Source organism: Anser anser (genome assembly GCF_964211835.1).
Source record: "Anser anser genome assembly, chromosome: 4".
Lineage (NCBI taxonomy): Eukaryota > Metazoa > Chordata > Aves > Anseriformes > Anatidae > Anser > Anser anser.
The window spans coordinates 33,392,759-33,405,872 of record NC_139724.1 but is presented as its reverse complement, the minus strand read 5'-3'; the positions used below and the strand labels follow the sequence as shown (position 1 = coordinate 33,405,872).

Below are 13,114 nucleotides of genomic sequence, written 5' to 3'. Positions count from 1 at the left end.
AGTTTGGGAAGGAGAGAAAGGAAAGGAAGAGAGGAAAAAAGGAAAAAACACAAGAACAAGACAGGTTCAGGAGCTATTGTCGATGCTTTAGAGACACCCAGAGACTGGTGCGATGAAATCTGTTGCTTTTACATGCTGAACAACTGTATCTCAAGAAAACAGCCTTAAAAAATATATTTTTTGAAAACAGTAGTTACAGGCACAGATAAAAATTGCATGTGTAAAAGAAGTTTCTAACCTTTCATTAACTCAGACTCATCTGAATAGTTTTTAATACAGTGAACTGTTACTGACTCACTCTAAAGGCTAAGATTTTGCAATGATTTGCCTCAAAGCAATTTTTATTGTCAGTATTAAGTTGCTGATAAAAACAAGGGATTTAAAATATAAGTGCTGACACAACCCTAACTACAGTGTTCTGCACAGCACAGTGGCACAGCTATAATTAAAAAAGACAGCCTACATCAAGTAAAAAGCTTCACTGCAAACCTTTTTAATGGATCAATACAATATCAGTGACACCTCAGTAGGGAGCATAATGGTAAAGCAGCCTTTTTATGGAATTAAGAAAAATCATATGTATTAATAAAATAAATATATCTTTTGAAGTCTATAGACAGCGAGTTGTTAAGTTTACAATTTAATTCTATCATTATCTGCAAAGCATAACATACCAGTACACAAGATCTTGTTTCTCTATTTTTCTTGCACTACTGTGTAAGTGCAAATATGGTTAAGGGTATGAAAAAAAAAGTTCTAAAAACTGGAATTGAAAAGCAGTATTGGATTTAAAACTTCTATTCTAGAAGTTGAACAATGTACAAGGAAAAAAATATTTGACATCACTTTATCAAAACAGCGAGCGAGCAAAGTGCAACATTCAAGTTATGAGGTTTTAAGATACTTTTAAACAACTGAACATGGTTTAAGAATGACCAGAATGGTTCATAGCAAGTCTGCCTGACTCCTCATATATCCACTTCTGCTAAGGCTGAAAGTCAACAAGCTAACAGTCACAGCAGGAAGTCCTGAAGGGGGAAGTCTTGTACTTAGAGTGAAAATTCATTAGGAGGAACATCAGGAACATTAAGCTACCAGTAGGTAAGAAGTTGCTTGGAGGACCTTTCAAAGTAGGCAAGCCAAGGATGAATGTTTGGTTTTGCTCCAGTGATATTTCTGCTCAAGAATCTGAAGATCCCTGTTGCTGTGATGACACTTCTCTCTCCACAGCTTGCTGCTGTCTTCTATGGCTTAATGAGTAAAAAGCAACATTGCTGAGGGGCTGGGGAGTGGAGGAGTTATGAAAATAGTACGTGAAAAGTTGTGTTGATTAAAATTTACAAAATTTCATTTGAACCCTGGAAGCTCATTATCTTTAATGTTGTTAATGGGATTGTCTGTGTCGGAGCACTTTTAACGCCATTAGTGAGATGGCAGTTGTTCCCAAATGAAGACTTGGGATGCCAGTCTGTTGGGATGAAGTAAAATTCTACCAGCCTGATAAACCATCCCAATTAGATAGTTACTTACCCTTACTTTTGGAAGATCTCATTTGATTTCCAAAACTGATTCCCTCCCCCCCCAAATTCAGTTTGAGCAACAGTACATTGCTCTCTCTTGCATTGCTGTCCTTCTGATAATGCCAATATTGATGGCAGTAATAGGATTTTACTGCAAAATGTTGCTGTTTACTGCGATGCCATCATTCTTCCTGTTTTGCCAACAACGAAAAACAGCACCAAAGAAATTTTGTGCTGCTGTTTATAAAAAGAAAAAAAGAGAAGCCACTTTAGCTTGACAAAGACCAAGGGAAATTGAAATACTACCGCAGGAGGGAATTGCCAGAGAACTGATGGCGGATGAGGGCCCTGCAGTGTACCACACAGCAGCGAGAGGACAGGGGAAGGCGCCAGGCCTGCGAAGCACAGCAGCTGAAGCTGAAGCCAAAGCCTGGGACTGCGGCAGGTATGGGTCCCTCCAGAAAACCAGGACAGCTCCTCTGGCCCCAGGTCTGCTTGCCTGTTCTCCCCTCCTCAGCGCGCCTGAGGCCTCCCACGCACAGAGCTCCCGCCTTGAAGCTCTTCACCCTCACCACCATCTCCTCAACCAAACAGCCTACGAGAAGGTTCGGCGCTTCCCGATTATTCAGAAGAAAAGCTCTGCTGCTATTTCAAGATAAACTTATTCCCCAGGGTATTCACGGTCCCTATTATCCTCTGATTGCAGAGAGGCATCATTTTGGAACGCACAGCATCAGGCCCCAGGACTGAGACACCTGCTCTGCTAAGCTGCTGGCAGAGCCGCCCACCTATGCTGAGACGCACCAGCTAAAAAGCACACAAGCTTACACTTGCTCATAAAAATCTTAGGCCACCATCAACTTCGGGATTTAGGAAGTCTTCTCTCTCCTGTTTTTATAGTCCCACTAACCGCTTAACCCAGAAAGTGGACATAGAATAGCACAACCAAGGAGTTACAAGAAAGGTGCATTGGCTCGCTCAGCTTAAATACTTGAAGCTGGTATCTCCACTGAAATAGACTTGAGGAACTTTTAGTTTTTAGCGTTTGTACAACATAGCATTAAGCCTAAAAATCCATTTACATGAAGAGATAAACTTAATTTTACTAAATGTCTTGACCTAAGAAGGTAAAATTGGGCTTTCTTGTTGTATAAACCTAGACTGGTATGCTCTTGTAATACAGCTAGTCAGTCATTTCAATAAAAGTTTTGACTTTTATTTTAAGCCATTAGCTTTACAGAGCTAAATTTAGTCCTGGAGGAGTTGCCAGGTTCCTTTTAGACACATTAGGACTGCTATCTAAAATGCAGAATTACGATCAGAAATTCTATTTCTGAGAGAACAAAGCCTGACATTCCGGTCCCAGAATAAGTTTCTAATGCCACCAATTTGGAGGGCAGCTGGAAGCAAACAAGAAATACAAATCACAACTATAACTATTTGGTTTTCACATATATACAAATTATTTACATTTATTTACATATATAAACATACAGTCACATATAGGGCATGTTGTCTACAAAAGCAAAACCAAACTGATTCAGCAGCTGTGCACGTGGTATCAGTATCACTGTAAGGCCAAGTCAGCAAAGACCTTGATTCCCTTCCATGTTTCCAGAATACAGAGAAAATATTAGAACATCTCAAAGGACTGAAATATTTGGGAAGTATTTGGGAAGTATTACACAGCAAGTTGTTCACTTTATTTTTGCAAAGATCTGTAAGCTATCTGATTTCTCCCCTTGGTAACAAGCATTCACAGCTCCCTAAAAGGTTGCATGGTTATACAAAACTAAAGGTAGTTGGGTTATACAACGCACAGATGGATCCAGTACTATCACATTTCAGCAAAATCAGATTAAGTTAGAGTGGTTAAAGAGAAAATAAGTTTGAAGTCCTTCCAGGAAACAACTTTATCAGTATATCTCCAGGAAACATCTCTAAGAGTTCCGTTAAGGCAGGTAAAATGTACATTAGTAGCATTGATTGTTTTTGTTTTGTTTTTAAATAGTAAATGCAATTCTCCCACTTTTTTTTTTTAAATAAAAGGAATAGGTTTTTTGGGAGATCCCTTTCACTGACACTCTGGGATACTTTAAACGTGAAACATTTTAAGCCTGCAAAATCATCCTACTAAATGGTGTGCACAGTCAAACTAATTTTGGAAAATGTTGATACCTAAAAAGCAGCATTCGTTTTCAACAGTGCACGTACCACTTCAGATAAGTCAGTTTCTTCCCACCTTTGATACAGGCTTACCCTAAAGTTTAGCCTGATGTTTCACACACACACAAAGCTTAGATCTCATTCGAATATCTTTAAAAACCAGAAAGTCATTTTCAGAGCTGTTGTAGCGGCTACCACTATAAGTATCTTCTGGCTGAGTAATAAGAAGAAAACACTAGTGGTAAAACCAGCTAAGTGCTGGCTTTTGCTAATTAGAGCACCACTGGGGTCCCAAAATCTGAATACTATACATATGTAGTATATGAAAATGGTATGGGTATACTAATGGTGGTGGTCTACCCAAACTACTCCATAGGCACACCGGAGGCACGTAACCACCTCGCAGGCAGAGGGCAACTGCCTGAATGAGCAGAGGCAGGCATGAGGGCTGGGGCACACTGGTGTCTCGCTGCCCATGCACTCCCAGAGCATCGGCAAGCCTCCAGGTGAGCCGAGGGAACGCAAACCAAATGAGTCCAATTAATCATTCGGCTCTGGCAGCACAACGGTACTCCGGCAGAACACATTATTGCTCTTTACTACCATTCCCAGGATATATTCCTGTCAACAGAAAGGACTTTTTCCTGCCCTGGCTACAGTTTCATGGAATTGTTGTATTTTGCAGCGCTGTTTTGTACACAAAACACTATTATTTTACAAAAAGAGACTGTTTTATCTGAAAAATGCAATTATTTCCAACTATTTTTCTCGGTGATTTACCGAGATTTCTTTCTTAAACTTCATGGCATAACTCATTCTCTCTATCAGTGCACTTAGTAGCAAAATACACCGTGGATCTCACCACCTTTCTAACAAATACTTTTATAAAATACATTATGGTGGCAAAATTCCTACGTAGTATAGGCTAACCTTCAGAAAGATGGATAAAAAAGTACAAGCTACCTATTGACTTATTTTTTATCATCGAGTTAACTCGTTTAAATGGAAACGATTTCCAATGAGCCCCTCTCAAGCCAGTAGCTGCATTTCCCAATGCCTGCTAAGGCAGTTTAAAGTAAAGAGCTGAAACACGGGATGATCACTGAACACCCACCCACCCCCTCCCAGTCAAACCCGTGAACTCAGCAGTGACTGAGTACAGCCTGCACACTGAGCCCTGGGAGGTGCTACTCCCTACCACCACCCACCACCTCTGAACACTACTCTTCAGGTTCAGAAAACACATCTGGGCTCATTCTGCTACTTCAGTACAATGACCAGTTCTTTCAGACTCAAAAAAAATCCACTGTGTGCTGGAGAAAGGGGAACTTTCGTTTCCCTTCACACATCTAAATTGGTGAGATAGAAACCCTACTTCTGCAAGGAGGCTCATGCTCATTTCACTATGTAAAAGCACAGCTGAGAAGAAGCTGAACATCAAACTCTGCATGAGCAGACATGGAAGTAGTAGCATATTCTCTTCATTTGGAAAAAGGCGTACCAAATTATATGAAAGAATCAACTTTTAGTTATCTCTTTTGAAGTATAAATGGAAAACAAAATTAAAACCTATTGATTTAAATCATATGTTTCTTGCTCACTGATTTTCATCATGATTAGGCTTGACAATTACAAATCAAACAACCTTGATTTACTTAGGGCCACCTAAATCACTGTATATAGGATCACTTTAGAAATTGTTACCTATCTGATCTTAGCTATCAGTTATTTAAATCACCCATTACACACACCATACTGACGTCCTGAGGCCAAAGTGACTGTCCTCTAAACTTCAGAGTACTGAACTTATCTTTCTTACTACTGAGTCCACACAAGACTCTTCTACTTCCTGATGGATTTTTTTCTAACAGTTTTCACTCCAAAGAGAGGCATAATAACAATTAAAAGCAATTTTAATAACTTAAGGATTTTGGTTTTTAGCTTTCATTCTTGTATGATATGCCATGTAGAAGTGAGCAAGCACTCAGATATGTGTTTATTCTTGCAAAATAATGGACAACACCTAAGAAAGTATTTTTTTAAAAGGGAATTTGGCCTTAGAATTAGGCATGAACTATTACTAACCACTGTAAAGTATTCTGTGCTCAAACTGCTCTCCAATTAGCCTGAAGATGAATGCTGCACTGTGTTATCCTAAAAGCTATAAGTTCAACAAAACATTCTTCAGTTTTATCAGCCTAAAACAGCTTGGTCCAAAAGGTTGACCCAATTAAGTTCCCAGTTTGTCATTAGATCACAGCTCCTAATGACTTCTTCTACAGTAAAACCCATAGTCTCATATGGAATATTTTTTGTTTAGTCTGGTTTCTAAATAGAGCCATATTTAAACCAAGGGACTGGAGGGGAAAAGAGAGAGGGAGTAAAGAGGAGGAGACAGAGCACACACTTTCAAAGCATAATATATAACAAAACATAACATTTAGTACCAATATATAAGAATTGTTGTGTACTGTCCCCTAAGCCTTAGGCTATGTTTGGCATGGACCAAATTCTCAGGAAATGTATAAAAGCAGATGTGTCGATGTGATTTAAATGGCTATCAGGAAAGTAGACAAGCTGACATGTATGAAGTTGGCTAAGAGTTTCCAGTTCTGTGTTGAAATGATCACACAGAAATCCCAAATCTGAACAGTCAGTATTAAAAATTTAAATGAACTTCTGATGTTATTGAAGAATACAGCTAGAGAAGTTTTTATTCTTACAAATGAGCTGTTACATCTTTGAGCATCTAGCAGTTTCAGAGCAACTCGAGGCTGCAATCAAAACATCCATTAGAGTGCTCCACGTTTCAGAACAAGCAAGCAAGTGGTTGTCTGAGCAGCCAGTAAATCACCTGATCCTATTACAAAATCAATTACTGCAGCACATTTCTATTGCTACACAACCTGATAATGGCAAAATGATATTGGATAGCTGCTGCAAGGTCAAGAAAACTGCTAAGAACATCTGAAATTTGTCTTTTTATCATGTACGTCCAAATTATACAGCATCCTTTTAATGGCATATTTAAAATTTAAAATATAGTTACCTTCTTCGGCTGATTGAGACATCCAATGGATAGTCTCTGCAACTGCTCTGATGTATGGCTGCAAGACAGCAGATTGGAGCAGCACGTCGAACAGCCCAGCCTCTTCATTAAAGAAGAAATAATGCTGCAGCCACAGCCACACATTGACTTGCTCAGACGAGTTTATTCTTTACGAAATCAGGACCGGTGCTGTCCCATACACACTCAAATTTGGCCAGCTGCCTCATTCTGCAGCTTCCTGGCTGAAACTGATGCTGCTGAGCAGAAGAAAAGCCCGCGTCTCTCCACGAAAAACATCAGCCAGGCTCACCAGCAAGTAGCACCTCGCCTCGAAAAAACGCGTACGCTCTCCCCTGTGTGCAGAGTGCGCTGCTCCGAAGGGAAGGACAGCTGCCTAAGAAGAGAGGAGTGCTTTCAGGGAGGGCAGCCTCTCCCAGCTGCTTGCTGAGTGCTCCTCCTGTGGCTCTCGTCACCTCGGGTCTGCCTCAGCCTCCCCAGCAGCGCAGCCTCCGGCCTGGGCCCCGGCCAGGGGAGGCCACGCCAGCAGCGGGCGGCCCCACCCCGTCAGCCCCACACGCCTGCATCCCGACAGCATCCCGACAGCATCCTCCGCTCCTCGCAGCCCCAGCACCGGGCTGCTGCTCGCACCAGGAGCTGTAGACCTGTTACAGCTCCTCTGCCTGACAAGGACCTCCCAGTTACACGGGGGAGCAGCCAGACCTGGCTGGCTGCTGCTCCCAGACTGACTTCTCACAAGGTCTGGGGAAAAGGGGAAAAAGGAAAAAAAAAAAAGCAAGTCTTCCTGAAAACTCTGAGCGCATGAGGAAAATGCTGCTCGGGTCTATCAGATCCTGAAATAAGAATGGCTGCCACAAAGCTATGCGAGTGAGAGCAGCCCTATGAAAAGTCAACAGAAATTTGAGCCTAGCAAGAAACAAGCGTGAAAGGACTTAAAGTCATAAGGTACCAGAACCACCCCTCCAAACAAGTTAGAGGCAGCTACTATAAGCAGCTTTAGTAGTCTTTGAGGAGACTTTGCTCTGAGAAATAAAACAGAACAGAAAAGACAAAACTATGCCTGACTGCTTATGTGAATTAAACAGGTCTTCTAACCTTTAAAAAGAAGTATACTCTGGTGTAATTTAACACACAAAATTACGGTTGAAAATATTCTCTCATTTGCAAGAGATACTAATGCAATAACTATATACTTTCTGATTTTCATACAAAAAATTAAGTAAAACTGTAAAAAGCTCGTTTGAATTGGTTTAAGATGCGTATGCAATACTATTGCTGAAAGTAGGAGGTCTCACGTTAACACACATGCTTAACCTGATTATGGGATAATCTGACTTGAAATAATTGTCACTTACATTTAGAGAGCTATCAGTGCTCGTCTCGTTCAACAGCATCCTTTTTATCAAAAGGTTAAGAAAAATACAAGTGACAGGAAAGCAGCTTAAACGAATGTATTCACAAGAAAACTTCCCGTTATCGCACTGCATTGAAAGCTGAATTTCTCTCCTGCTCTCTCCCCTCCCCTTTGCTCTCTCCCTCCTCCCCCCTCCCTTTCCTTGGTTTAGAGCTGAACTGAGCCTCTCCCTTCACCTTGCTCTGCCCTTTTGCTATTCATGTTTGTATTAAATCAATTTCCAGTCTATGTACAAGCATGCACAACAAATCGCACAATAAGAAAAACCTTTGGTAGATAAAGACTACAGATGCAAACAAGCACAATAATGCAGTAACCTTTTACTCGCCTGCTGGAGGTACTGTCTGCTGCATAGAATTTTAAATCCTCATCTGCGGATGCAATTGAGCTGGTACTGCCAAGGACTTTGCTCTTCCCGTGCTGATTCTACACAGCTATTCATTGAAAGAGCACATTATATAGAAAATTTAAAGTAATATCAGGTGAAATTACTTAAATGGCTTGAAAGGAACCAACTTCTAAAATAATCAGCTATAGCTCTGACCAGTCACATTTCAGAGAGATGTCAGACACATTAGTGAAGAAAGTCTTACTGCTGATGCATGCTTGCCAGCAATGTGCAGGATGTAGAAGCAGAGAGCTAATGAAAAAAATTAATACACAGATTTAAAGTGCAAGGATCGTGCTCTCATGCTCAAAATTTCACACGTCGTGCACACCACAAAAAAATCTCTGACCACAAGCAACTATTGTTTATAAAGATGAGGAAACGGTTGTTAAAAACAGTACCCGCATCCCCCTACTTGAAATCCTGGTCTCTCAGTAGACTGCAGATAAGTTCTAATACAAATATTCTTACTGCACCTGTATTTCTGATAAATACAAATGCTGGCTTCTTCCTTCGGCAGCACACATAGTTAAGGATTGCACAGATGCATATCTTAACAGGCAGTCTAAAGGAAAACATCAGTATTTTGGATAATGGTTTTGAGTCTAATAAGGTTACAAAGTACAAGGGTACTTCACCAGAATTTGTATTGTTCGTAGCAGAAACAAAACACCAGCAGTAAAGCCTGCTATTCATTATTTATGAATTATGCCCCTCCTTATGCCCGTTTCCTTAATGTACTATTGATTCCAGGATGCATGCAGTGACAGACAAGCCACAGTTTGATAGCATAAGTATCTGCCAAATAAATTAATATTTTCAGGAATATCAAAGTAACATCACTGCAGGATTTTTTTCCCCTATCTATGGACAACATAACTGAAGTCCCAGTGACAGTTAGGAGATGAAAAAACTTTCTCCCTCCACTATAAGCATCCTATAATGTCATGTAAAAAAATGAAAACAGACTTACAGTGGTGTTACCACAATATTTTTTAAGATCTTTCTTCTACTTTTCTATTGTCTGTTATTAGCAAAACTTTCAATACATCTTTACTCCCTAGGATCCATTTAATCTGAAAATAAAATTTTGCCCTGAGTATTTTTATTACTTCCCTGTTTATAACGAAAATATTAGGTGCATAATGTTCTTCTCCGTAATATTGATTGAGAGGAAGAAATTATGCAGCCAACATCCTGCAGTTACTTTTCAGAACACCAGCTATTTTTGTTATTATATTAGCTTTCACATCTCCCACAAACTTAGCAAAATCCAAACTTAAAAACATAATAGAATTGTTTACGGTTTTAAAGAAACATTTGTCAAACTAACAAAGCTTTCTTGCAACATTCCCCCTCATAAGCCACAGGCTGTTTCTACAAAAGATGTAACAGAGAAATGATTTCATGCTAAGCTAAGGCCATACTCTCCTGTACGCAAAATCTCAATGGGCAAACCGCCAGACACGCTCTTAGTTAAAGAGCCTCAATGAAATATCACTTGGATACCAAATGTGGAAAGACCATAGGCTATGAAAAGTGTATGCACTAATAAAAAAATTATGTGCAGAATATATATTTCGCTTAATTGTTCACAGGGATATATATTATATATATATATATATATGGAAACAACATATAAGTTATGAAATATTGTAACCGAACAAATTATCAAGCATACACTACTCTAAACTGGCATAAAATTTAAGGGGGAAAAGCCTTCCTACAAAAAAGACTCTTGCCAAGTAATTGTGGCACATGATTAGCAGCACACCATTACGGCAAGAACACTCTACTATATACAATTCATTGTGAAGTTTAAATGTCCAAGCATACTGCTAAGATATGAACACGTAACATGCTTGATATACAGTACAATACTCAAATGGAAAAAAGGCCAACAGGTTTATTTGTTTAATATTTAGAAAATAGAAAGTGAAAGCAAGACAAAGTACATGTCTAAGGGTGTCAGAAGGATTGAAGACACCTTCTGCAACAGATGGACAAGTCGTAAGGAAACTCTTTGAAAGATGGTCAGAAACAGCAGAGGCCCCTGGCTTGTCACACAGTCTGGCCAGCACCCTCAATCTGTCTACTATTTCAGAAAGTAAGTCCAACATGCACAATAGCCACTTGCAATGTACCTTCCAGAATTGCCAAGGAAATCGCTTGTTCATATGCTTCCTTGCAAATGAATGGATCTTCTCAAAGTTGATTTCTAAATCTGTCATTAAAAAAGTTTTGAACACATATGCAACTTAAGGTTTAGTCACAATGTACATCTGTTTGTGCAAGACAAAGTCAATACAAAATAAGAATTTATACTTTTTTAAAAATACTTTTCAAGTAAAAATGATGGCAGTATGGAAGAAATTCTAAGTCTCTTTAAAATAAAGAAGGAACTTGTAGCATCATGAACTGAATCTATGCTACGTAATTCTTCATGAACCAAAAAAATGCTTAAGTGGCATGTATAACAGGCTAAGTGCCCTTTCATATACCAGTACAATAGGTTAATAGGTAAAAACAAATAGCTCCTAATTGAAGGCTTACTACTAGTAACAAAAACATTAAGCCTGCATTGGGAGAAGCACAAAACCGCTTTAAGAACTACATCATCTCATGCACTCGAGAAATCTGAGAATATTCCTCCTTAAAAATGTGAAAGTGTTCTTTGGATGTTTAGGTTCTCCGATCAAAGAGAAAACAAAGACTTTAAATAAAAAGCCATCACATCATACAAGCACACCGTCCCTGCAACAGGCAGGTTTCAAAGAAGTGCAGAAAGAACAAGGAGTTTGCATTTTCAGTAGTGTGACCCAAGGCAATGCAGCAAAAGTGGTTTTCCGCTTCATCAGCTCCTCTCAAGGCCCCTTCTATCTAGTCTGGGGAGAAGTGAGGAGCGTGAGGAGCAGGTGAATGGGTCATCAGACTCAGGCTCGTTTTTCCCCCCCTCTCACACAAGAGCAACTACAAAGGGTTGAAAGTGGGAGACACCATTTCTGTTCCAGAACTGTGCAATTGGTACATGCTTGTACAGCACAAACATCGCTTGTACCTAAGCCAGCCCTCCATCTCATACCTGACCCCCTTTTGTTGATGACAACTTTTCTAATTCGAGAAACAAAACACAAAACCCTGCATCTCTCTCCAAAACCAGGACTGCAACACTTATCACAACCTTCCCCATAAGGAGAAAAAGAAAATGTACTCCTAGCATTCGCAATGCCCAAAAGTGCTGCCTTGGCCTCCCCTGGACACCGGCAGACACGCCATCTTTCCCTGCGCAGCACAGACACATTACTCAGGCCCTGGCTTCCCGGAGCTCACTGTCACTGTAACGGTGGCAGGCCTGGGGTCTGTTCTCCATCCACCCGAGGTAACCATCCATACCACCACCACTCCAATTCCTTATCAACGCCCGCTGCAGGAAACACGGTGGCATATGTAACTAACTGAACAGAGAAACATTTCCAAACCAAGCCATTCTGTATGTGATTGAAGGGACCTTAAAGATCCCCTAGTTCCAACCCCCCTGCCACAGGCAGGGACACCACAGTGTAGATACGTACGTGATTGTCGTTAGCCACCTAAATTAGAGGCTCCCTTTGCCTACATGTGTGTGCACACAGCCTTTTCATCAACTCCATACTGTGTTCGTATTTTCAGTATTCACCTTGCATACTGTCCATCTACCCAGACTCTCCCTGCTGGAGAGCAGAAAAATCAACAGGATCATTTTGTCAGAACCACTGCAACACTTACCAGACTTGAGATGTTTGTTCATTCTGCTTGAGACTCATATACCAATTGCATTTCTTTGCCTCAGCCTTGCTACACTATTCCTTCCAGCTGAAACATCATTCGATATTTATTGCATGTTGGTGTGCTAAGGAAGAAAAGTTGTTCCTGTATATGATTAAAGTAAGTATACCCAACAATTATTCCAATGTACTCGTATACAGCCTATAAAAAATTAAGGTGGGAAAAAAAATTAACATATCCTTCACAAAGGCAAGGCATTTTGCACTCTAAAAATGAATTGCTCCAATCCACAAGATTTGCATACTCTGGAAAGCTGTAGCAAACTTTCAAAAACGCTCTCTGCTCTTTCCTAAAAAGAGGAATACGTAGGCTAGTCTCCCTGTTCTCCTGGCCATGCAATACCCCCAAAAAATCCTTCTTGCTCCACATGCTCAATTGGCTTTATTGCAGGCAAGCAAAGAAACCAGCAGCCAAAAAGTAAAAAAGGATGAATTACTTGTACTTTTCTCGATGAGGACTGAGCAACTCCCACAGCCAGAGGCCGTGTTCCCCTAGCTAACTTCTCTATACTTCACAGGGCTAAATTAAAATCATGTACCTTGAACAATTCCCAGCATCTGCTAAGACAGAAGAAAGTCTTTTCTACCATCTTCCACCTAAATGAGAGAAAACACACTGAGAATAGTCTAATGAGGGTAATCAGTGCCGGGCTTGTGAGAGTGTCTCCAGTGAGAGCAGGAGACGAGCCAGCGGCAGATCTCTGGATGTCTTTTCTAGCAGGCTTAAAGAGAAAA

At 40.3% G+C, this 13,114-nt stretch overlaps 1 protein-coding gene across 10 annotated transcripts in view; it reads right to left on the bottom strand.

The window, feature by feature from the left end:
* Positions 1 to 13,114, bottom strand: part of FBXW7 (F-box and WD repeat domain containing 7) — a 167,971-nt gene that overhangs the window by 123,008 nt on the left and 31,849 nt on the right. For 6 of the 10 annotated variants that reach the window (XR_014584458.1, XM_083836372.1, XM_083836379.1 and 3 more), the window contains exon 1: positions 6,736 to 7,037. The exons of 3 other annotated variants lie outside the window; for them this stretch is intronic. Coding sequence is in view for 6 of the 7 variants with exons in the window: in XM_083836372.1 (XP_083692498.1) it covers positions 6,736 to 6,879 (144 nt within the window). In the remaining variant the exon portion in view is untranslated. Of the gene's footprint in view, positions 1 to 6,735; positions 7,038 to 13,114 lie in introns of those variants that run through there. One more of the 10 variants, XM_083836369.1, reaches the window with a different exon arrangement.